The 27,528-nt window shown below is 35.7% G+C and overlaps 1 protein-coding gene across 1 annotated transcript in view; it reads left to right on the top strand.

Moving 5' to 3' along the window:
- The first annotated feature begins 8,882 nt into the window (after window positions 1–8,882).
- The window catches only part of LOC149779975 (uncharacterized), a 56,573-nt gene continuing 37,927 nt past the window's right edge, over window positions 8,883–27,528 (top strand). Inside the window, exons 1-5 of the mRNA XM_089936698.1 lie at window positions 8,883–8,959; window positions 15,699–15,870; window positions 23,735–23,903; window positions 25,515–25,670; window positions 26,692–26,830. Of these exons, the coding sequence (XP_089792824.1) occupies window positions 15,710–15,870; window positions 23,735–23,903; window positions 25,515–25,670; window positions 26,692–26,830 (625 nt within the window). The 5' untranslated portion in view covers window positions 8,883–8,959; window positions 15,699–15,709. The remainder of the gene's footprint in view (window positions 8,960–15,698; window positions 15,871–23,734; window positions 23,904–25,514; window positions 25,671–26,691; window positions 26,831–27,528) is intronic.

Genomic DNA, 27,528 nt, shown 5'->3' on the forward strand with positions numbered 1-27,528 from the left:
GATCGAAGATCATCTGTTCCAAGGACAGTTACCCAAACGTTTGATCGTTGGTATCGTCGAGAATACAGCCTTCAACGGAGCTGCCGAAAAAAATCCTTTCTACTTTCAACACTTTGGCGTGTCCAAAATCGAAGTCAGTCGCGATGGCAAGACCTTGTGTACCCGACCTTTCGAACCTGACTTTAAAAAGAAGAATTACTTGAGATCGTACTTGTCCTTGTACGAAGCCACCGGACAGTTAGGAACCAATACCAGTCACGGTATTACGTACGAGGATTATGCAGGAGGCTACGCTTTGTGGGCTTTTGATTTCACTCCAGACCAAGGCAGCGACGAGGGACATTTCCACCCTATAAAATCCGGCCAGATTCGTGTGGAAATTCAGTTTAAAGACCGAGACCCTGATGAAACGGTGAACGTCATCCTGTATGCAGAATTCGATAATACCATAGAAATCAACAGTTTGAGAGAAGTCATCCTAGATTACTAGAAACCATGGAAGACTGTTATCCCTCTTTACCTAGTGGAGAAACTTTTAGTGTTGCATTGTTGTTAAAAAATGTTAGAGTTGTTGTTGTTTAGTGTTAAGTGATTTTTGAATAAAAAATGTTGTGTTTTGAAAAAATTGTTTGATGATATATTGTTGGATTATTGTTAAAAATGTTAGAGTTGTTGTTTAGTGTTAAGTGATTTTTGAATAAAAAATGTTGTGTTTTGAAAAAAAATGCCTTTGTCTTTTGTTTAGCTATAAGAATGTTGGATTGATGCTCTTTCATTTCTTACTATCCCTCTCATGACACTCACTAAACGTTGCGACTCAAAAACCGTGTGGGGGATGTTTTCCTTCACGTCCGCGCTTTGACTTTAAGAACCGGGTTGTTTCCAGTCTAACCATCCATTGTCGACTCATCCTCCTAAGAAGATGTGCTCCAAACTAGCTAAACTCAACGAAGCCTACGTGAATTTGCATAGGGTCAGACACAGTCTGATACCGAAGCCAGAAGAAATAGAGAATGTGAGAGTGTTAAAAATCACTGAAGACCTGATAGAAGAGCTCTTCAGAGAAGAAATGAACAGGGAAAAAGAAGAATGGACAGAGAAGTACAGACTTCAGAGACAGCAGCAACAACAACAACAAGAGCAGCAGCAGCAACCTGAAGCTGACAGAGGCTTTGTCGATTGTCGTATCGACACCAAAGAGTTCTTCTTCTCTTTCCGAAGAAGCAGACCTATCGCCAGAAAGTCTATCCTCAGAGGACATCGCATTCTTAGAAACTAAAAAGAATGCCATAGCAAACAAAAAAAAAACAGCCCTTTTCAGGGCTACCCAATACTCTAGGAAAGAAATAACAATAGATTTGCCAATGTGTGTAGGTAGAGTAGTGTGAAAATAAACACTAACTCTTTTTTAAAAAAAATGTGAGGGTATGTGTTTGTGTGTTTGTGTTTGTAAGTGGTTAAGTAAGTTGGTATGGATAGTAGATTAAAATGATATCTTTTTTTTGGTGTTTGAGGTGTAAATTTGGGGTTAGATTGGATTGCTTTGCGTATGTGGATAGTCTAGTGAAGTGATTTATAAAAAATTTTAAAATAGTGATGGGTAGCATAAAAAGTGAGTGAGTGTTTCTTTTAGGTCCACGCGTTGTTGTTTTTTGGTCATGATGTATGTAAGATCAATTTTATGTTTTTTGGGGATGTTTTCCTTCACGTCCGCGCTTTCACTATAAATTGAAACTCGTTCGGCAGTCCAGCTACCCTTGTTGATTGATCAACACCAAAAATGAACACGAGACTGGAGAAACTGTTGGAACTTCATGTGCATCTGGAATATGCCAGGCGCATATTAAATGAACTGGCCGCGGAAGCCATTGTGGAGGAGGGAAGGATAAGAGAGGAGGAGGAAAGAAGAAACAAAGAAGAGGAGGAGAGAAGATATAAAGAAGAAGAGGAAAGAAGATACAAAGAGGAAGAAAGAAGATACAAAGAAGAGGAGGAGGAGGAAAAGGAGAGAAGAAGAAGAAATTTCAGAATCCCAGAGAGCGAAAATTGGGATTCTGAAGCGACATATCCTGCCTCTGCTCTCTCCCCCAAAAAGGTAAAAAGTAACTGGGGGACAAGATGTGTATGCGGCGCCAGGCCTGGAAGGTGCCACCATTAACCAGGTGTCCATGAAGTTCCAAACAAAAAAACAGCCCTTTTCAGGGCTACCCAATACTCTAGAAAAGAAATAACGATCGATTTGCCAATGTGTGTAGGTAGAGTAGTGTGATTATAAACACTAACTCTTTTTTAAGATAGTGTGAGGGTATGTGTTTGTGTGTTAGTGCTTGTAAGAGCTAAGTATGTTTGTGGGAATAGTAGATTATGGGTTTCTTTATTGTTTCTTAGCGTAGGTGAAGAGTATAGTTAGGGTTCTGTATGAGTGATAACACACACACACACACACACACACACACACACACACACATATATATATATATATATATATATATATATATATATATATATCTTTATATATATATATATATATATATATATATATATATATATATATTCCGATAAAAGTTCATGTTTTGGTGACCTCTGAAATTTACCAGTACATTTATTTTCAGTATCCTATCTGATAAAGCTTTGCAAATTCGTGTTAGGGAGATTTGCCGTTAGTAACGATATGTTCTCAATGAGGTGTGTCAGTTTCAGAAATTTTAAAGTTGTGATTTCATTGGTAACCACAGGTCACATGACCTCTGATTTTTGTTTTTATTTTGTTGATGAAAGTAAGGGGGTTGAATACAATAATTGGAGAAGGAAATTATCTAATATACACTTCATAGTTTTGAAACGCCAGTATCAAAGCCAAACATTTCTTCTCGATTGAGGAGTAATTTCTCTGGTGTTTGTTAAGGACGTACACCAGTTTTGTCTTCTTAAATTAATACTCCTCCAAACCCAACATCACTTGTATCAGCATACATTTTAAATAACTGACTGAAATTTCGTTAGTGGTTCAGTAATTATGGAACAATTGGAGCACAATCTCCGATAATATCTAGCCATACCCCCAAAATTCGCATCAGCTGTTTGTTTGTTTTGTTGGGTTGGGGGTGGGGTGGGATGGGGGTACCGACAGCAACTGGGAATTCAGAGATTTACTGATAGGCACAGGAAAATCAGAGATTGCATTGGCCTTAACTTCTATAGGTTGAATCAGACAGTGTCTCACAATATGACCTAAAATGTAACAGAAGCATGGCAAAACTGACTTTTACCTAAATTAATTGTCAGATTTGCATCACTGTGTCGAATAAATCATTTCCGAATGGTTTCTAGGTGATTTGTCCAAGTATTGTTACAGATGATGGGGTCATTGATGTGTACATCACAATGATATAGGCCAGATATTATCATATTCCGCCTCGGATGCGGGAGGTCGTGGGTTTGATCCCCGGCCGAGTCATACCAAAGACATACAAAAATGGTACAAACAGCTGCATCGCTTGGCGCTCAGCATTAAGAGGTTAGTGTTAGGACTGGTCAGCCTGGTGTCAGGATAATGTGACTGGGTGGGACATCATGCTACATGTCTGCGATATGATGCCTCAGTGCTAGGCATCACTATAAACTGCCACACTGCAGACATCGTAGCTATATGACTAAAAAATTGTTAAAGCTACGTTAAAAATCATAATCACACACACACACACACACACACACACACTATCATGTTCATTAAACGCTGGAATGCTGACAGAATTTTTTTTTAATACCACATGGCATCTCTTTATATTAAGTCAATTTGGAGTTGCAAATGCCGAAATTTCTTTTGTTCTTTCTGTGAGTGGACTTTGTCAGAATCCTTTCAAATGGTCAAACATGGTGACATATTTTGCATTTCCAAACTGTTTTCATTGATTTTTGGCACAGAAATTTAATGTTTTGTGACACTGTTCACTTTTCTATAGTCTGTACACGCACGGAAAGTATTATCTGGTTTAAGGACAAGAATACATGGTGAACTCAGTTACTTTTACTTGGTTATATGAAAATGAATTTCTTTTGCAAACTTTCCTACTTTAAGAGGATGCTATTTCACATGTGTAGAATCTACAATCTCAAAATTATGATATATATTTTTTTCATATAGGAAACAATTGCTCATATTCACATAATAGTTGCTTTAGAATAGGTTTTTTCTTTGTAGTTGTATACGTGAACGTTTTTTTTTCTTCTTCTTGTAGTTGTATACGTGAACGTTTTTTTTTTTTTTTTCTTCTTGTAGTTGTATACGAACGTTTCTGGTCCAGATTGTTTAATATGTCTGAATTCGGAAGACTGTTTACACCAAAGTCATTACTGTAAGACTACATTCCCTCATGTACATCCTCAATGTGTGGGACAGGTACAACTAAACTGACTGAATGATTAACATGGCTATCTTTACCAAATACTCCTGTAACATATGTATATGACAAAGTTGTTTCTGTGTCCTTCTCCCAGGAGAGTTAATATTATAATTTAAGTCACTTACTTTCTTTTTAACTGTATGAGAACCATAATACTTATCCTGATGAGGATTCTGGGGAATGGGCAGGAAAGCCAGAACCCCATCACCAGGCTGAAAACTCCTTACCTTTGTATCTTAGTCATAACTTCATTTCATTTGTAACTGAAAAGATTGAAGATTAGTTCTTGCGACTTACAAGCCTTTGATAACTTATTTTTGAAATCAGAAATAAAGTCTAGAAGAAAAAATCTTTGTTTGAAAAAAGTTTCTCTTTTAATAACATCAATGGTCCACAGAAATTATGTCCAAATATTAGTTCTAAATTACTAAAACCCAGTGATGTTTTAACTAACTCCCTAACAGAAAACAACAGCAAATGAACACCGTCATCACACTCTTTTGTTGTATCAAGGCAATATGACCGAATAATATTCGTCAAAATTTAAAGAAATATTTCTAAAGCCCCGTGACTTTTAAGGTGATAGGCAGAAGACTTAAACCGTTGGATGCCTAAATCATACACATCTTGTTGGAAATTCTAGACATAAAATTTGAACCTTGATCCGACTGGACAGAATTAGGAAGTCCAAAAAGTGTATAAAAAATTAAATTAAATAAAAAAGACCCTCGATTGAAGCTTTTGCTATGGTTTTATTTTTAATATTCCTCAAAAAGGTTTTACCTCTGGAAATCTTGTCGACACACATTATGGTCAATAAGTATTGGTTCCTGACTTGGTCTTAGGTAAGGGACCGACACAATCTACAATTATTCAACTAAATGGTTCGTCACATGCTGGAATAGGTTGCAGATGATCCTAAGCTATCTTCGGGTTTGCTTTTCCTACCATTGGACAAGTGTGGCAAGATCTACAGTACAGAAATATGACTTTTAATTTTCGATCAAGACAAATGATTCAAGAATTTGTGATAAGCCATATGGACACCCAAAACCCAAAATGACCAGTCAAAGGAGTTTCATGAGCTTAGACTAACAATTTCCTGACGATATGACATTCGAACGACAAGTTGATAGATCACTGACTACTCGTCACTAGCGGGTTCCTGAGGTGGTCTCCATTTTCTCACGAGAACCCCGTTTTTCACAAAATAACAAAATGGACTTGTATGGCTTCATTTTAATAGACCTCTGAAACAAACAGGATGGATTTTATTCACACACTGGGTTAATCCGATAAATCAGACCCCCAGATTGGTGTCGATACGGATGGACTATTTGTGGATCTGATAGAACCCATTCTAAATATCGAGTAATCGTTTGCAGAAAAAGTATGCGCGTAACATATCAGTGTACATTTTAAACACCTACTGGTATTTCTCGTGTGTCTTGAGCTATCGTCGGTTGAAGGGTCCTTTTGGCAGTATGTGCAGAATATCTCCGGACGAAAATCCTACGTTTGATGAATCGTAAATCCACAAGGAACAACACAGTCCTATGTCCTATACAGGGGCGGATCAGGTCAAGTGTTGGAAGGGGTTTTTTTCTCTCAAAAATTTCAAAGGACGCTGACTCTCATCGAAAGGGCACCAAAGAAAACGTCTATGTGTCCATTTACTCAGAGGGTGTCTAATATCCAATAAACGCACGCAAGAATAAACGATAGTCAAATTTAAAGTGACAAGTGACTGTACGTTTATGTGTGTGCATGTGTGTGTAATGGGGGGGGGGGTCAAGACCCCCACATCCGGATCCGGCCTTATTATGGCCGTTTAGAATTTCGTGCTGGATATCGCTGTTATAAGATACCGGTCTCTCAACCGTAGGCTGGAGTGTTCGGAAAGATTTGCATGCAGCACAGTTGTACATTTTAATCAACAGGCGACATCATACCATCAGCATCAACAGACGTGTGCAGGTCTGATTTATCGGACTAACATTGGATCAATTATTTTGAAGACAAGACAATTAATACTGCAACATGCTCGTCGCTCCACATTTGGACATTGGGGTCAAGGTCACACGATTTACATCGCAGCGTTGTTGTTGTGGGGTTTAACGCCATTTTTCAGCACACGATAGGCTATACATGGCGGCCAGTATTAATGGTGGAGGAAGAACCCGGGAAAACCCCGGAAAGAACCACCGACCCACGAGAAGCTACTGGCAAGCTTTCTCACATACCCACATTGGCTGAATCTTAGACTCGAACCGCCGCAGACAGAGGTGAGATGGCAGTGATCCGTAACGAAGAGCGCTTTAGACCACTCGGCCACTCGGGGCCCCCCATCGCAGCGTTGATTGTGGTCTCAACATGCAGGCCCTTGATGTCTTGTGTTTATTTTATCAAGGATTTTACATATCATACGCATCCTACTTCGTGTTGAGATATATATATATCTGAATAAAATACACTAGTACCAAAATGACCTTTTAATGAAAATAAGTAACAAATATATGACAAATCAGTGAACTAGAACTGTGTGCAACAAAAATACACAAAATTGTGTCATGAGGGTAGATCTGTATGTAACTTAAGTAACGCCCCTCCCCCTACCCGCAGGCCCAGCCATTTTAGAATGGCGCAGCGGCAGGCTTTTATTTTAATTTTTTTACTGCGTGAGACCGTGTTTTCTCCCTGCTTTGTACAAGACGTCTTTCAGAACAATTTGCCTTTAGTTAAGTTGTAAAATACCCTTTAATTTTTCACAAACGTAAACGGGAATTTTCTTTTCAGTGGAAGAACTAAATATGAAACGTTGATTTTCTGAACAAAATTCAAATCAATAGCTTTGAAGATTATTCAAGAATAATAATAACAACAACAACTTCAACAATTACGATAATTAACAATTAAACAACAACAATTCAAAGCCGAATGGAGTGGCGGAGCCAGCGGCCCCACCCTCCCTCCAGCCCTACCCCCTCCCCCCCCCCAAAAAAAAAACAAATTGGGCGAAAAGCAACCGGAACGTTTTCTTTATCAAGTGTTCCTTACAGTTAGATGGCAAAATAATGCCATGGAAACACTTAAGATGCAGAAGCTCCCTATAACTATATTTCTGCCTTTGCAATTCATGATACAATTAGGTGCCTTTTATTAAGATACACGTATATTTCTCAATCTGCCTTTGCAATTCATGATACAGTTAGGTGCCTTTTATTAAGATACACGTATATTTCTCAATCTGCCTTTGCAATTCATGATACAGTTAGGTGCCTTTTATTAAGATACACGTATATTTCTCAATCTGCCTTTGCAATTCATGATACAATTAGGTGCCTTTTATTAAGATACACGTATATTTCTCAATCTGCCTTTTCAATTCATGATACAATTAGGTGCCTTTTATTAAGATACACGTATAAAGTGCCCTTTTTGAAGGATAATTTCTTTGTCCTTATTAGATCCTGGGGAAATACATGAGGAATACAAGCTTTTTCTTGCTAGAAGTGTGCGACAAAGTAAAAATGTCTGCCATAAGCATGCCAGAAAATTACTTCGATCTCTTTTTACAACATTGTACGACAATCAATACGAAGCCATATAACCCTTTAATTTGAATAGATTATAACGTTTTCCATTTCAACAACAACAGCAATAATAATAATAATAATAAATTCTTTATATTTTCGTGACGAAAATTAGAATATTTACTCTTCAAGGACATAAAAGAGTAAACATACGAACTTTATCAAGTTGAAAGTGTAAACATTAAGGAAACGAGTGGAAGAAATTTTATTTGCTTAAATAATTGAGGAAGATGTCAGTAAATAATTGTGAATAAATCTAGAAATATTTACATGTAGTCTGATTATAAGCAATAACTGGAATATAATAATTTATAAAATACACACAGCTCTTGTTTTAGCTTCACATTCATGAGCAAAACAGAATAAAGTGTCCTTAAACAACATATGTATGGTTGACAGACCATCTCAACACATACAATTTGACTTTATGTGTGATACTGGAATTCTCGACATGGGAAGTGGAACTTCCAACTACCGCTGTTTAACGCAACAGATTACATTTAAAACCTCAATATTGAAAATTCCAATTTCAACCACCCCCGTATAATTGAACAGATAAAATAAAAATTCGCGAGTTATGAAATAAAACTTTCAACACAATTTCATTCAACTCGTTTGTTTGTTCATATGTATACGTCAAACTCGTTCATCCCACTGGCTGGGTAAATCTGTGTATTTTTTTTTTTTTTTCCTCTATGCACTACGCTGTTCACATCCTTTCGTGTTCAACCCACATATATTTAAAAATGAGTTCAGAATGAAGTAATTTCCATTATAACTGCTTATAACATACAATTCTCTCTTCCCCAGTTTAGGCTATTTATATCACAAAGTACTGGACTCTTAAATAGCAAGCGTGATATATAAATAGCTTCAACTGGGAAATTCCCTTGCAAAACCGTACACATTCACTATTCACGAGACAAAATATTCAGTCAAACAGGAGGGATAATCCTTATCACAGTAAGGTATGGGGCCAAAATTATTTACTATGGATATGTATAATGCCGTTGGTAGACTCTTTTAAACATTTAGTTATACCGAAATATTGTTTTGCTATACCCGATTTTCTGTATACGTAAGGCTGCAAAGTTTACGCGTGTAAAATGGCTTAGTTTTCTTTAACCTCTGCAAACGTAAACGTTTACAAAACCAGTAAGCATATAAACGAATTTTTTATCTATCTTTTTTACATTTATATTTTTTGAAAATTTCTTTAAGTTAGTTTTTTAATATATAAAAATCTTAATTATTTCTTTAAAGCATTATTTTTTATATCAAACAGGTCATCTCTAGGCACAGGGACTCGTATCGTTGCTTAAAATTTACCTGTCCTCCATGTACTAACTAAAAGGGAGGACACTTCTCTCCTTGCTCGCGCGACTTATTTCAGAATAAACGCTGATATTTCAAGCCACGCCTTGCGTAGCTTAATAAATTTCGGTACCGATATTTAGCTCAGGCATTCGACTGTGTATCGTTATCAAACGTTTGACTTAAGATCATACGTTTAAGGAATGCCAAATCATTTTCCCACGGTACCGCTCGACATGGCCCTGATCGCGCCCGCTTAAGGTTAAGAGCGATTTTATAATATGTGTATGTGTGTGTGATTTGGATTTTTAACGTAGCTTTAACAATTTTTCAGTCATATCGCTATGATGTCTACAGTGTTACAGCTTATAGTGATGTCTAGCACTGGGGCATCATGCATCAGAACTGTAGCATGATGTCCCACCCTGTCACCTGGTATCCTTCTGACACCAGGCCGACCAGTCCTAACACTAACCTCTTAATGCTGAACGAAAAGCAAGCTGTTAGTACCATTTTTGTAAGTTTCTGGTATGACTCGACCGGGGATCGAACTCACGACTTCCCGCATCAGAGGCGGACGCTCAAACCACGTTTAAAAAAACGAAGACCCCCCCCCCCCCAACGTATTATGCATTGTTTGGGCAGTATTAATATTTACACTTAAATACATAAATAAGGTAACAGATTTCGTTCCATCGTACAATGAATTAACTAATTTGACCACACAGAATGAATTAATATGTGTGAGTGATTTGGATTTTTAACGTAGCTTTAACAATTTTTCAGTCATATCGCTATGATGTCTGCAGTTTGGCAGTTTTTAGTGATGTCTAGCACTGGGGCATCATGTCGCAGACATGTAGCGTGATGTCCCACACAGTCACAATATCCAGATACCAGGCCGACCAGTCCTAACACTAGCCTCGTAATGTTGAGCGCCAAGCGAGGAATCTGTTAGTACCATTTTTGTAAGTCTTTGGTATGACTCGGCCGGGGATCGAACCCACGATCCCTCCTGCATCCGAGGCGGACGCTCTAACCACTAGGCCATCGAAGCGGTAATTAATTCATTTAATGTTATGACTCTATGGTCTTAAAACAATAAACAATAAAGAGAAAAACCAGCAAGTTTTGTGTAATTGAAACTATAATTTATTTGCCTAAAATACAAAGTGAAAGAATTAAAAAAAAAATAACTTACAATCTGGTGAAAGAATTCTATAAAGTCCAAAAAGTTCTATCAATTGCAAAAGATTCGAGCAATCCAAATGAGTTCCAAAGGTATTTCAAATGAAAGTCTTCATTGTAATGATGTATTAACAGTACAAAAGAGTCACCATGCTATAATCCCCAAATGTCTTTAAATGAATTCACAATATTCTCGTGGCAGCTATAAATCCAGATAGTTTAAATGAATTCTCAGTAATTTCGTACAGCTATTATATATTTAAATAATCTTTAAATGAATGTTAGAGCACTGTAATTCCAACGAATCATTAAAAAAAAGAAATGAATCGATCCTCTTAATGTAACTCATCCAAGATTGATAATACTGCTACGAATTCCTTATTCTACGAAATAATTATAACATATGGAATACCAACATGCATTAATGCAATACGAGGCTCAAATGAATCATCTTGATATTTCGAAATCACTCTGTCAGTACAGAAGTCAGCTATTCTAGCACCGACTAATCATAAATTAGGTAAACTTGACCTTTCTGAACTCATGTCCTGGAGTTAGGTCACGTCATGTTTACCTAAACTATAGTACATCTCAACCATGGAACTTTACGAATGAATTGACTGTCATGATACATGAACCAAAATTATGAATGATAATAATACACATAATATAGGTATACATTACACACACATCCCCACATAAAGAAAAAGAAAGATTCATGCAATAAAAATTTCTTTTGGCATAGTAGTCAAACATACATATAATTATTATTGCATAGGAATATATTTCGTGAATGGTCCAACATATATACAAATAATGCAATACAGTACTTCCATGCATGCAAAATTGCATCAGCAGATACTTTATATGAATGAGTAATATATGAACCTACAACAATATAGGCACTGGAGAGTCAGAGACAGCCTAGCCCGTGACTGCTATAGGTTTTATTTGTCCGTATCCCACAATATGACCTCAAAATGTAATACAAGCAAGGCAAAAGTTACATTTACTTCGACTTTTAATTGTCAGATTTGCACTATTGAATCGATCAAAGAACTTCCAGATGTCGTTGTAGGTTATGACTTCATCGATGTAAGCGTCACAAATACCTATACCGGATGTTATCATGTTCACCAAACGATGGAAGGTAATAATAATAATAATGAGGAATAATAATGAGGACTTTGTATAGCGCCTAATCTTAGAAGCTCTAAGCGCTTTACAAGATTAGACAACGCCTATAAGATAAAAAACATATAATGATATGATTACAAATACAAACACCATGAAATTAGAAGAAGAAAAAGAAAGAAGAAAAAAAATTCATCCCCAACGGCATAACCATATATTGGTAAAGACTATCTGGAGTTACGGAGGCTGAAATTTTCTTCGCTTTGTAAGTGGAATTTGGCAGAATCCCTTCATAGTTCTAACTTGGTAATATATTTGACATTTCCAATTCCATCAATGCAGTCATCGATTCTGGGTATTGGAGATGAATCTGTCTTGGTGACACTTTTTACTTTTCTGCATGATTAGTACACATACGCAAAGTATTCTCTTGTTTCGGTATTAGAATATCTGCTGATCTCCAATTACTTTTACTTAGTTCGATGAAGTAATTCTTCAGCAAATATTTAAAAAAAAAATTCTTAGTCTAGTTTGAGAGGATTTATCTTGTTAGGGTGTTGTTTCATTGGTGTAGAATCTACAGTTTCAATGTCTTAGCAGATCTTTATTTGTTCATGTTGGAATATCTGGAAACAAGTGCTTATATTCTCTCTAATAGCTGTTTTAATCCACTCTTCTCCCGGGGCAGCAGATGTGAAAGTTTCTGGTCCAGATTGTTCAATATTTCCGAAATGTGAGATCTGGTTACGTCAAAGTCACTACAATCCGATTTCACGTCCTCTTTTAAATCCTCATTGGGTGGGACAGGTATAGCTAAACTGATTGAAGAATTTGCGGGGATAACTCTGTGAATATACTTCTCTAAGATATTAACAAGACAAAATTATTTCTGTTTGGGTTCCTAGAAATGTTAAGCCTAATAATTTAAATGACTTCACTTTCTTTCCAACTTTTATATGGACCACAATACATAATCTGATGCGGACCTTGAACTGATTCCTTAACGGGAAACAACAACGAATGGACACTTATCTTGTATTTCTATAGAGGTCAAAATGAGTGAAAGATAACCAAAAACGATTGATTTATGCCCATGAAAACTGAAAATTTTTACATGTTGCCACCTGTTTGGGTATCCATTTGTTTTTGTTTATTGATTGATCTATTGTTTATGGAAGAATAACAGATGGTTGAAATTTAATGTTTTATTTGAAGAAATAATGGGAAAAGTCACTAATTTGGTCTCGTGCGGTTGCCATGCACAACATAATTTGATGTGTTAAATTTCCTCACGCACAAAATGATACTTGCCTTTATAATTATGTGGGAAGAACAATGTTGTTATGTGCCAGTGTGCGTGGCAAGGGAATCAAAATGGCGGATATGGACTTTGCACGCGTTTTGTGCCGTCATGCGAAAAGAACGACAGGAAAGTCGGTATATTCATGAATGTTGATACTTAATGTAAAATAACAGATGAACACAATCGATCAAACTTTCATTAAAATATAGCTCTTCTGACACACGTGCCGCGGGTGCGAAATCGCTTCACTCGTCCAGTTTTTCGGTTTCTCACACAATGGCAGAAAATGACACTTAATACAAACACTGGGTACTTCTTCAGTCGACATACTTGTGAATATACGACATTGCCCATCAAGATACATCTGGAAAAAAAAAAAACTATTCTAATGCTACGTTCTTTTTAGTGTTTTATTTTTATTTATTTTTTTTTCTTTTGCCTATGCAGTTTTTATATTACTTCCTCCATCATGAATTTCTCCTCCGGTATCGGACATTAAACGGTGTGTACCTGGATATCATGGAATGCAAGGTTACCATACTATCTTCCCAACAGCATAAACTACTTCTTTCGCACACCCTCACTTTGTTTGTACCCCATCAAACACACCGATTGGTCGCCAGGGGTTGCAGTTATTTTCGTTTCGAATCAAACGGAACGTCGTTAGTAACAATGTTGCCATATTTGCGTGGGCGAGTCTATGTTTTCAAGCAGCAGATATTATTGGTTTTGATGAGCTCAATAAATCGATATATTGTTGAGTTATATCTCATTGGAAACATGTATACATAAATTTATCTTTTCATTTGTTAAATTTATTTATAGAAATATTAAAACTTTCCATAAATATTGGACGCAGACGAAACACTTTTTATTGGAATGGACTAATCTAGAAATTTGACAAAAGACTTTGAACCTTACTTACATCGAGAGCGTCCGTTTGTTGTGGACCACCATACAACAAACAGGTTAGAAATATTAAAACCATGAATGAAATGGCTACGTTTTATGCATTTGTTTGTATCCGTATTGCTTTTTGTTTTTAAAATCGGAAAGGGGGAACAAGCAATTGGGAGGGTGTGCGAATATTATGCATATAATAATCTAGCGACGTCTAGCCCAACAATGGAAGACGATCACACGTTATTTATGTGTTAGGCTTGGTGCTTCTCTTGTATGATAGAGTGGTCCTAGGTCAGAACGAGTCATGGGGGTCAGTTACGGTAATTTTGTCAATGGGTATGATTGTTTTCTTTCACATTATTGCTTTTTGTTTTCAACATCGAGCTCGCATCGAGCACCAGTGGCAGTGATGCCAGCATGTCGGACAGATAGTCCTTCAACCCTGATATTTATGTTTCTTGATCGCCCCAAACCAATATATCAGGTGTAGTGTAAGCCTTAATCTAATTAGCTTTAAAATATCACTCAAATATTCTTGACAGTCGAAGTAATCGGACATTACACACTGGACTAGAACTGAGACTTCAGACAAAAGCTGGTTTATGTTATATGTTCACTAGGGTTTCCATGGGGAAAAATACATTCAAGTCAGTCTCATCTCCTCTTCACAACTGTATGGATATTTAGTATTTTTTAAATAGTACAGATCACCTTCTGGAGATATTCTTTAATAGCCAATAATATTACATCAGGGGATACGTCTAGAACTAGTTGGGCATTATTGTTGTTGTGGGGTTTAACGCCATTTTTCAGCACACGATAGGCTATGCATGGCGGTCAGTATTAATGGTGGAGGAAGAACCCAGGAAAACCCCGGGAAGAACCACTGACCCACGAGAAGCTACTGGCACGCTTTCTCACATACCCACATTGGCTGAATCCTAGGCTCGAACCCATGCAGACAGAGGTGAGATGGCAGTGAGAGCGCTTTAGACCACTAGGCCACTCAGGGCCCCAATCGGGCATTATATATAGTGGCAGAAGAAGAAAGAACCCATGGGAAGCTACAGGCAAATTTTCTCACATTGGCTGAGCCAGAGACTTTCAATAAACCCACATGGGCAGAAGTAAGATATCAGTGGTCCATATTGGCAAGCCAGAGGCAGCAGTGGGTCTGATTGTTGTAGATAAAATATGCAAATAATTATCCACTGACATTTTTCTTTTGCACTGCAGATTCTGGAAAAGTTAATTCCCAGCCCTGAAATATATTTTCCTGATAGCGGATAAAATGTTCAAAGTATAGGCAGAGGTATAAATAATTACAAAAAATGTAGCTAGAGTAAATGTTATGTTTTCTGATTTGCTCATATCAATTAAAACTGTCTATTGAACAATTTCTCCATTAGAGTAGGCACCACTAGCAACTAATCCTTTCATGAATTGTGACTCTTGTTTATTTGTTTTTATTGCAGTTAAATTATTGGCCCTTGTACCAAAATTGAAATTCCTGAATAGACTATCTGATGGTCATAATTAGCCACTGGTGAAAATGCTCAACATTTTTTCCTTTATAAAAAGATATCATATTTTTGTTTATGGCTTGTGATGATGGGCAGTGCAGGTGAAAATCTGCTTTCAGCAAATAAGAGTGTGCTTGTTGTTTGTGGCTTGTGATAATGGGCAGCACAAGGTGAAATATTGTTTTCAGCAAAAAAAGTATACTGCTTCTTTCTTTTTAAAAAAAAACATGTATTGTTATGATATGATTGCTATAAGAACACGCCATGCACACATTTCAAGTTGGTTCATGTAAATAAATATATTTTCAGGTTCAGACTTGACTATTGTTTGTTGTAGGTTCCTCAAATATGAGCGCATCCATTGATGTAGTGCAGGATGCGGACAAATTTATCGAAACAGATCGATTTATTCTTGACAGATTAGGAAGCTGTTCTTACGAAGACGTAGAAAAACACCTGAATGACATAAAGCCAGCTAAATTAAAAACTGACCAGGAGACAACAGAAAGGTAGGATTAGTATGTGAGTCAGACACTTGATGTATAAGAGCCAATGACCTCTTGGGTAACAATAAATAAAAAACTATTTGGACATACAAACAACACAAATGTAAGATACAAAAGGTCTTAACAGTGTAACTTAAGTTGTTGACCCTGAATGTCATAGGGGTCAACGTCTTAAATGTAGGACTTGGGATGGGAAGTTCTTCAAAATCATTACAGAAGAATTATTTAATGAAAAATAACTCTCTCTATAGTCATTTTTGTAGAATTTGATTATGCGTACCTTTGAATGACCCTAATTCACTTTATTTGGATCCTCATAAATACATGCATACATACATACATACATACATACATACTCCTTTCAAAGGTTATTTTTTACTAGCCCTGAGAAGTATAAATTGAAAAATCAGTTTTAAATTATGTGGACATTTTTAGATGTGTTCAGCCTAAATATGTGATCCATTACAAACCAGACTGAATGTCACATGCTGTAATGTCACAGGTTGAAAAACAAATTCTTAGTACCTGCTTATTTGTTATGATAGACGCAGTGTTCTCTTTTCTTGACCAGTTTAGTGCCTGGCCACCACTGTCAAATTCTGCAGCAATAAACAAATTTCATCTGGAAATTTTTTGATGATATTTAAGGTGCAGTGCATTCAACATTCAGGATTCAAGAGACTTTTGTTGAACTATTTTAGTATTAACTTTTAGAACAGCAATTAATATTTAATTTAATTTGAGTAAATGTGCTTACATGATAACATTGACATACACTTTAATATTGTACAAAATATTTTATATACTTGTGCTACTTTTGATATTTGAATTCTGCACAGAAAGGGAGTTAACTCATTGTAAATTTATAAATAACATTTTTTTCCACAGATTGAAATGTTAATTTATACATTTATTTTTTTAAATATTATTTAATTTTAATAGTCTAATTTAATTCCATTTGAAGAATTGATTTAAACTGAGACAGTTTCATGCCTTGGTAGTCATAAAGAAATTCCTAACAAGATAAGGTGGCCTTTGGTATATACATTAGGTGTGTTGAAATAGACATTGTGATATCTAGACATTTGGTAGAGTTCCTTTTGTTGAATAATGGTACATCTTATAAATTTTGTAACGAGAGAATGGTTTTTGCTCAAGGCACAAATGCAGCAACTTTAAAAAATATGATGGGAATATCACTTGGCTAAACAGTCTTCAGTGTTTATTGAAACATGTCATAGCATTTCCATGCAAAAGCTGTTCATTTACACATGCCTGTAAATGCTTAGTGCCTTTTTTAATACTTGAATAAAGATGCAGATTAAGATTACAGATAGATCATCTGCATATTTTTAAAACATGGAACAAACTTTAAGTCAAGTTTTCAGCTGACAGTCGCAAGCAGTGATATGGCTGATAGGTGTGAACTTTGGGACAGTCACAAGCAGTGATAATGACTGATAGGTGTGAACTTTGGGACAGTCACAAGCAGTGATATAGCTGATAGGTGTGAACTTTGGGATAGTCACAAGCATTGGTATGGCTGATAGGTGTGAACTTTGGGATAGTCACAAGCAGTGATAATGGCTGATAGGTGTGAACTTTGGGATAGTCACAAGCAGTGGTATGGCTGATAGGTGTGAACTTTGGGATCAGTATACAGATATGTTTTGATAATTGAGTTGGATGAATTCAAATTAATCTCAGTTACTTAGCTAAAAAAATTGAGTTAAGAGGATTGAGGTGCACTGCACAAGTTTATTGTGTTGTGTGTGGATGTGTACAGAGATTTTCTTTATACATTTATGACAAGAAGGAAAGAGACTTAAAAGGAGGCATAGGTCTAATAACCTCATGCAATGCCAAACCCAAAAAAGACAAGTAAAATCTTGCCCATGCAGACTGAACAGTCCACCAAATTAATTAGCCTCCAGCGCTTATTTTTTTGAATCTGCCAATGACTGCCCCAGAAATTACACCTAACATAGCATCTGATGTGGCATTAAGTGAACTGTCTACTGAAAATTTTGTTAATAAATTGTTAACGGTCCTTCAAACACAAGAAATCACTACCTCTTTTGATAAAGCTGTGGGTCAGATTGTTGTGGATAAGAATGCAACAAATTTTTTTGTGAAATTCAAAATTTGATAGCCTCTGTGGCTAATGTTCATGCAGAACTTGAAAGGTGACAAAATTGAGTTGCTTGAGAACCAATTGAAAATCCTACATCAGTGACAGAGGATTCATTTATATGGTGTCTCCGAATCCTTGCCATGTTCTAACACTGACCCTGAAATTGAAGTACAGGTACATGAATAAAGTCAGATTCAGAAGAAAAGAAAGAAAATGATAGCAATTGCTATCTTTAATTTCTGATCAAAATCTGTCAGACTAAATTTGAAACCTGGCATCATGGCATAAAAGCTTTTCAACTTGTTCAAACCATGCAAATCTGCCATAGCCATCCACCTTTACTAAAATTAAAAAAATCTTTAAATGACTTCATGTCTAAAACTGCTGAATACAGTTTGATTAAATTTAACAGAAAGCATCAAGATCTTTAATATTTTTTGTACAAATGTTGTCAGTAAGCTTTCAGATATGACTGCCATTATTACAAAGAGAAACCCTTTAAACAGTTCTTATCAAAAATTGATGAAAAGAATTTAATCACATAGGGCAGCATTCAGGCATAGAGGGCTTTAAGATTTGTACAGAATGATGCCAATTTGCCATTAAATATGGTTGCTTGTAAAAAAAAAAAAAACAAATAGTGTTATGTATATTTCATTTGTATGATTTGTTGGCTTTTCTTAATGATTAGACCACTCCAGTGACCTAGTGGTTAGAGTGCATGTCTTGGATGTGGATGGTCGTGGGTTCAATTCCCAGCTGAGTCATATCAAAGACTTATAAAAATGGTACTAACAGCTGCCCCACTTAGTGTTCAGCATTAAGAGGTTAGTGTTAAAACTGGTTGGCCTGGTGTCCAGATAATGTGACTGGATGGGACATCATGCTACATGTCTTCGGCATGATGCCTCAGTGCTAGACATCACTATAAACTACCACATTGCAGACAATATAGCGATATGACTGAAAAAATTGTTAAAGCTATGTTAAAAATCTAAATCACATCACATCATATCTTAATGATCATATATTATTTACGTCTGTATTTTGTACTTGACCTTGTCCAAAATCAAATTCATGTACCTTACTAGTAATATTTATTTTGTAAACAGCATAATATATAGCTATATATCTCTGAGAGTATAGGTTAAATATTCAGATCAGATGGAGGTAAACATGTTTATTTGAATCTGAGTCTAGGACATTTGTTCCATTTGGAAGTTCCAAAATTTGTTGACAACTGTAAATATTTTATAAAGGAGACTGACCTACATCTTAGCTCTAATATTGTGTCTTAGCATTTTATATAATGTTTACTTGATAAATTACTCATTTTTGCCTTATCATCTGAAGCAGAATCATTTTTAGCATTGTGTTTGATTTTTAATTTTGGTGGATTTTATTTATTCAAATTATTATTCATTGGCATTACAAAGTGCTTAGAAATATTCTTGGACTGGAGCTTTAATTTGGAATTATAGTGAATTCAGACAAGGACATATTGGATTATATTATTGTGATACATCAAAAGACTGTTAGCACATCATCAGACTCCAGGCCATTGGCACATTAGCACATTTGAGACTACAGGTACATCAACACATTCAGTATTGGAATTTATTTGGAATACCACTAAAATTCAGTTGGAACTTCATTCATTTGGACTTGTGATAGAACTTTTTTTAAAGACTATTTGGGATTTAATTCACACTACTTATGTTCTTTTTTTTAAAAAAGTTCTCTTAAATTATTTGTTGAACATTACAAAACTTGGTTTTTGGTCTTTTCTGTTACTTAGTTTAAGACCATAGAGTTGTAACAATTGTAAAATATTTAAATGACTTGTACTGAAATACTGCTTGATAGAATTTGGTCAAATTTTAAAGAAAGCATCCTGGCATAAAGGCCTTTGTGCAGGGTTGTTATGGTTGGGGTGGGGTGATCCCAATATTTTAATTAAACTGTTATAGAAGTCCCAACCAGGCTCGATTTAGGTTGGAAGTTAAATTAGTAAAAGATAGATATAAAGATCTGAGCCAACACTTATATATAAAACAAGCGTCATAATACAGCATGGTATCAATTACTTCTTATACACACATAAATACATATTCCTAATACTGTTTTACTAAACAATATCACAATAATCAGATGCATTTCTTTACAACTCATACAGAGTACATAAATATTCAAATATCCATGCTTTGATATATTCATACATCCATAGTAACTAGTCTTACATACAAGTTTGCCAAGAAGTACTAGTCAAGAAGTGGAATGAAATCAAGAATGGAATAGATATGCAGTCAGAGTTAATCATATGTTAAGGGAGTGATTTCCATGAAAAAAGCATCACTTCTTGCATTTTGGGTAAGTAACCAAACTTGGCTAAAGAAAAAAGTTACGTAAGAATTTTATTAGGTTTCTGCTTAGTGTGATGAGCATTTTACAGATGTCAAGTTTATAGCATTTTACAGATGTCAAGTTTATAGCAGTTTATGGATGTCAAGTTTATAGCATTTTACGGATGTCAAGTTTATAGCATTTTACGGATGTCAAGTTTATAGCATTTTACGGATGTCAAATTTATAGCAGTTTACGGATGTCAAGTTTATAACATTTTACGGATGTCAAGTTTATGGCAGTTTACGGATGTCAAGTTTATTGCAGTTTACGGATGTCAAGTTTATAGCATTTTATGGATGTCAAGTTTATAGCAGTTTACGGATGTCAAGTTTATAGCAGTTTACGGATGTCAAGTTTATAGTATTTTACGGATGTCAAGTTTATAGCAGTTTACGGATGTCAAGTTTATAGCAGTTTACGGATGTCAAGTTTATAGTATTTTACGGATGTCAAGTTTATAGCAGTTTACGGATGTCAAGTTTATAGCAGTTTACGGATGTCAGGTTTATAGCATTTTGCGGATGTCAAGTTTATAGTTTACGGATGTCAAGTTTATAGCATTTTACTGATGTCACGTTTATAGCATTTTATGGATGTCAAGTTTATAGCATTTTACGGATGTCAAGTTTATAGCTTTTTACGGACGTCAAGTTTATAGCTTCTGATGATTCCATACCTAGCACTAGCAATTCAGTAGCAACAAGAATTGCTAGCAGTCCAGTTATAGATTGATGCCTTGAATTCTGATCTGGTCAGCTTGAATGAATGACAGAAACGAGGACTACTTACAGAAAAACAGCAAAGAGAGTTGAAAAGAAGATTGGAGATCATGTTAAAGAGGAAGAAGGGTGATTAAAAGATCACAGAAAGCAAGGGATGAGAAGAAGAGGTAACTGAATGCTATGTTCGAAGAAAATCTGAAACTGCAAATCTCTGAATGTCGGAACCAGATCTGGTTGCCAAGAATTGAAGATGATCAGCCACTGCTATTGAAAGCTAGTCTGGATGTGGATCTGCTTCTGTTTCTTGAGAAAAGACAGAGTGACATCAACAGAAGCATTAAAACATTAATCAGTTGACTTAATTATTGAAATTGTATGGCTTTATCATCAGTTAAAGTGGACTGTTTGTCTTTTGCTAAAGCACAGTTCATCATTGGAAGGTCAGCATCATACATGAATGGTAACAGTAAAACTGATTAGAGCACAAAATGAACAGCATGTAAAACATATTGACAGGCAGTTTTGTACAGCCATCATCAGACATTCAGAAGAGGTATCTTCTATGCAAATGCCTAATGAGGCATGTTTCATAAGTCAAGATGATAAGCCTTGTGTCCCAATTGAGATGATAAGCCTTGTGTCCCAATTGAGATGATAAGCCTTGTGTCCCAGTTGAGATGATAAGCCTTGTGTCCAAATTGAGATGATAAGCCTTGTGTCCCAGTTGAGATGATAAGCCTTGTGTCCCAATTGAGATAAGCCTTGTGTCCCAGTTGAGATGATAAGCCTTGTGTCCCAATTGAGATGACAAGTCTTGTCTCCCAATTGAGATGATAAGCCTTGTGACCCAGTTGAAATGATAAGCCTTGTGTCCCAGTTGAGATGATAAGCCTTGTGTCCCAGTTGAGATGATAAGCCTTGTGTCCCAATTGAGATGACAAGCCTTGTGTCCCAGTTGAGATGATAAGCCTTGTGTCCCAGTTGAGATGATAAGCCTTGTGTCCCAGTTGAGATGATAAGCCTTGTGTCCCAATTGAGATGACAAGCCTTGTGTCCCAATTGAGCTGATAAACCTTGTGTCCCAATTGAGATGATAAGCCTTGTGTCCCAATTAGTTCAACTGCTGCTAATAAGCCAAGTCCACTGCAAATGGAGGTGGAAGACAGAGTTAGGTTGCAATCCATCACTTTCTTCAACATGATCACAATGCTGTGTTCACTGCAACAAATGCACCTGGACGAAGTGCATTTAATAGAGTTCAGTGAAAGATAGCACCTACTGAGTAAAGAACTGATTGGGTTAATTTTTCTTCATGATCAGTATGGTTTTCATTTAGATGAAGGAGCTAACACCATTGATTCTGATCAGGAAAAGAAGTACTTTGAGTCTGCCAGAAAGACTTGGGCTGAAATCTGGTCAGTTGTTTGTTGACAATTTTTCAACTGTTGCTGAATATATTGAGCCAGTCAATTCAGAGCTCTTAGAATGGAAATTATTGTATGGTATGATCAGGCTTTACTCAGGTTGCAAAATTTGCTGTCAACAATGCTGTTTGAAACCAAAAAGTTAATATTTCAGCTTGCTGATCTCCCATTCAAACATGCAAATAATGTAAGGTTCTGAGATGAGCAACAGACAGGGTGTCACATAAGTTTTCTTCCCTTTTTGTATCTCAAAGCCTGAAAGTGGATGACATCCTTCCATGGTCTGCAAATACTTTTTGGTCTATTCCATATGATCTCTACTGTCCATCACTTTGACCCATGCTTAGGAAGAGGATTGGCAAGGTGTGCCACCTGTACTTCACCTGTGCAGCCACTCTGACCATATACAAACAGGTACCAGTTCTGTCAAGTGCATCAGACCAGTGCGAGTGACTTATCATAGACAATGCAAGATGATGGTAAAAATCGTAAATGAGGAGAACGGAGTGTGTGGATTAGCTTGATGGTTAAGCTCAATTTAAATGGAATAATACTTCCAAAAGACAATGATTTCAGTGGGCAAGGCTTTCCAGTTTGTTCCATGAAGGAGCATTTTACATCATTGAGGGTGGAAGATAATATTGAGAAATAAATTCTCGAGTTGTGATATGTACCACTTTATTCCTTGAATAAGTCCTCTCCTTAACCATAATTTTGCTCTTTTGTATAGGTTTCCAGAGGACTAAACCCGGATTGATCAAGATAAATGAGAACTAAGTGTTGTAATGTTATGTGTTTTTCTAAAGTGATTTCAGACCAATTTTATATCTTAAATTTTTTACTGGGTGGGAAGGCAGAGCTTTGTGACATTATAGGTGAGAGGGGGTCTGAGTTTTTGTGATGAAATGTGATGTGGGAGATGTAAAAAATATGAAAGAGTTACATTATGTCATATATCTATGACCCCATATGGAAAAAGGGAACTACCAAGGTTCAAGCCTATTTTGTTACTTGTTAGCATAAAAGGGATCATTTGTTTTAATTAGTCTTTTATGCATTTGTATTATTAAGCAACATCTTTCTAATCTTTCAGAGCTATTGCTGACATTATCTGAAATATGTAAATAAACTATGAATAAGTCATGTTACTTTTGTATTGTTGGGATCCTTTATTTCAATAGATGGTTACAATGGGCAAAAATGGAAAAGAACCTGAAGGTTATAGGAGCCAATATCCCATCAGGTATTCTGCCAAGTGGATGCGATGGTCAGCTGATTGATGTCAAGGTGTTTGTAAGGTTCGGGCCAGATGATGCAGTTTATGACAACAATAAGAGAATCAGAGATAGGGTATGATTATTTTTTTAAGGGTATGAAAAAATATTTGTTTATGTCAGTATGCCAGGTATACAGAACATTATAGTGTTGCAGGATTCATTTTGTCTGTAGTTATTCATACACTCTAATTTTAATACACTGTCAATTACTTGCATGCTAGGTTCAGAGAGCATTTTTCATCCTAAGAATGTAGTGAAAATTATAACGAATGATTTCTACAGTTTGTACATCCAGAAAAATATTTTTTGAAGGTATTTGATATAATCAATATGGTAATTTTACTACCCTCCAATAGCAAAGTCTAAAATTTACTATAATTTCGAAGATAGGTCCATAAACTGGACACTGATGGGGAAGGATGTTGGATGTTTTATAGAGATTATCAGTTGGATTGGAATTTCAACCTGTTTTATTTCACTTTCTTCCTTTGCACAGAGCTCAGGGTTAATATATTTATAGATAAAGTGTGGGGATCTCAGTAGGTTCTGAGGGTGAGGATAGATTTCTATAACCATCATACTGGATCTTACATGGCCTGTCTTTTTAAAAGAGTTTCATTGTATTATTAAGATAGTCTGTTGAATATGACATTAATACAACCATTGACAGTTGAAAACATAGGTCACAACGATCACTGAAATTTAAGTTACTTTGATAAGACCTGATTGTTTTCATAAACATTTCACAAAACTGTTAATGTGCAAAGTAATGTATTTGTATGTTGATAACATATAGCCAAGTTGCAAATGGCTTAGCCCCATGACATACAGGGAGAGGCCTGAAGATCATAAACTTGTATCATGAATTTTGAGTTTGAGTTTTCATTATCAGACAGTCAGAATGACCTTTCAAAAGCAGTGTCATTTGTGATTGGTTTAAAAAGAATCTGATTTATGTTTTATGCTCAGCATTGTTATTCCTAGTCCGTTGTCATAGAAACTGATCTGCTGATAGATCTGAATTATACACAAGTTAATGGGATCAACATAGTTTTGGAAATGAGAGATATTTCAATTTAATCTGTTGCTTTTCATGCACATAAAAGTTCTGTTACTTTGCATTTTTGGGACAAGCAAAATATTGGAAATCAGTGCAAAGGTCTTTTAAAGATAATTAATCTTAATGTAAATTTATTTGTTTGATTTAACCCTAAAGTGAAGTATATGGAGGGAAATGTGTTCCATATTCAGCATAGACCTAGGTAGTATCATCAGTCCATGGGAGGCATGGAGTGTATTAAGGTACCTTATAGTCAGACTTTCTTTTGATGCAATACATATAATTTTAGTATTGAATAATGCAGTTGTAATCATGACCACACCTGCCTTATAACAGGAATTTTGTTATTTGAAGAGTGCAGTATTGAGGGATTGCAGTATTATTTATGAACCTATTAGGTTTACTTGTGAAAATGTTCTGTTCAGTTAACTTTTTTTAAAAAAATGATGTGCAATTGCTACCATGATAAATAAGACTAGTTTTTTTATGTGCAAAAATTAGCTATAGTTAATGGCCAGGGTTGTAGATGAAGATCAGAAAGTGCAGTATACAATAAAAAAAATCTGTATGTATATGCACTTAAAATAGAAAATTTAGTAAAACAAATTTGATCCTACCCTACAGGTAGCAAGAGGCAACTGTTTCCTTGATATTACCAATGGCCCACATGCTGGTGTGACCTGTGTTCTCCAAGCCATGAAGAAATTTACCGGGGGCATGGGAGATGATGATGAGAGGGAGACAGGCGATGAATCAGTCTGGGAGAGATATTTTACAAAGGTATAACAGTGGGCAAATTATATTGGATAGCTCACTGTTTGAGAGCATGAAGTATGTAACCTGCCTCTTACCCAGCAAACCAAATCAATGCACATGCAGTTTGGTTGCCATAGAACTTTGAGGAGATATGGTACTCAGTATTTGGGATCTTGGGGGATAATGTTCTATTCCCATTTAAAGAAAAATTTCAAAGTCTGATTAGCTAATTACTCATGATGGTCATTTCCTTCCCCTTATGTCAGATAGGTAGTATGAAATTGTTGAGGTAGTATGGAAAAATGTATACCACCAGCATTTTTGGAATCACTTGATAGATTATGATTTCAGTTTGTCACAGTAATCCATCATTCATGATCACATCTGCAGTTTTCTTTTTTAAAGGACACCGGAGAATAACTGTACAACTGCAAGACTGGTTTAGAGTTTTGATATTTATATAAGTGGTCTATTCTGAGACTGGTTGCTTTTTAACCAGCGGTATTTGAAAACAAAGTGATACAAAGGAATGATAGAACAGGGATTAGATTTTCAGTCTGTGTGCAGATGCCAGTCCACATGATTAAAGTTTGCAGTTGTGACTATTCTAAAATTTGAAATTTCTATATATAAAATAGTAAAAATGCTGCTTGAAGCTGTATGGTTTTTTTAAATATCAGAGAAGATACATTATCATCAAGATCCTGGATGACTTTGATTATGTGTATGAGACTATGCATATTAATTTGCTTTTATAAATTGTTATCAGACTATAGTAGTGTAGGTAAATCGACATGATATATAAAGTTTGGGAATTAGGTTACTTAGGTTGTATTCTTACAATACTACATAAGTCATCCCAACGAAATTGGCAGCTATTATGCAAGCCAGATGAGTGCTATTGGGCCCAATTAGTCTATTTTAATATATATATTTATTTGTACCCCTAAAAAATAATAAAGAAAAAGTTAAATATATAAACAGTATATTCTTTCATTGATTAATATTTGTCAGAATGTTTTAAGAGCTGTTTTACATGATACAGGCTTATAGTGATGCTGATAGAGTCATAGTAACAGAGAAGGTCAATGGAGAAGCTGCACATTTGAGCTGTATTGAAATTGAGGGAGAGAAGATACTATGTGGGGGATCAAAAAATGTTCACCTGTTGTTCAGGAACAAAGGTAATAATCCAGTGTACAGTTATATACTGTAATGTCCCTTATTTAGCCATCATATCCAATAGTATATCATTGATTTTACTGCTGCAAAGTTTGATGCTCAGCCTGTCACAGTGTGTTATATTTGTAGGTATGTTAGGAAAAGCACTTAAGAAATAATGATCCTTTGGCTGGTCATCAAATTTTATTTTATGATGGCACAAAATGGCATCTATTCATATGTAAGAAATGTACAGAGGATCAGTCCATATCATTCAGATATGACAGTTGATTGTAGCCTAACACATTTGACTGACTTGCACCTTAGGATTTGTAGTAAACAAGTTACTTTTGTTTTTATGTGAAACCTTCAAAGTTGTTAAATGTTGGCATTACTTATAAACCATTCTTATCTCATTTCAAAGTAGAAGTAAGCCTGATGCCACTTTAGAAAACAAATTGTGGAAGTGAACTTTCTGAAATCAATATCACAGATACCTACATTGCAGTGCAAAGTTTATGAGGTTGACAACCTGGTAACTGAGAATAGAAAACAACATTTTCAAGCAAGACTATTTTTGTGTTTGAAAAAATGTGAAAAATTACAGGTAATTTTTTCTGGAACCTTGTAAGACTTTAATCCTTGTTGTACATGCAATTTTACACATTGAGTTTACTTGCCTACTTAGATATTGTGAATCAATTAATGATTATAACATGGT

The sequence above is a fragment of the Sinohyriopsis cumingii genome, chromosome 16 (genome assembly GCF_028554795.1).
Source record: "Sinohyriopsis cumingii isolate HCF-2022 chromosome 16, ASM2855479v2, whole genome shotgun sequence".
NCBI lineage: Eukaryota > Metazoa > Mollusca > Bivalvia > Unionida > Unionidae > Sinohyriopsis > Sinohyriopsis cumingii.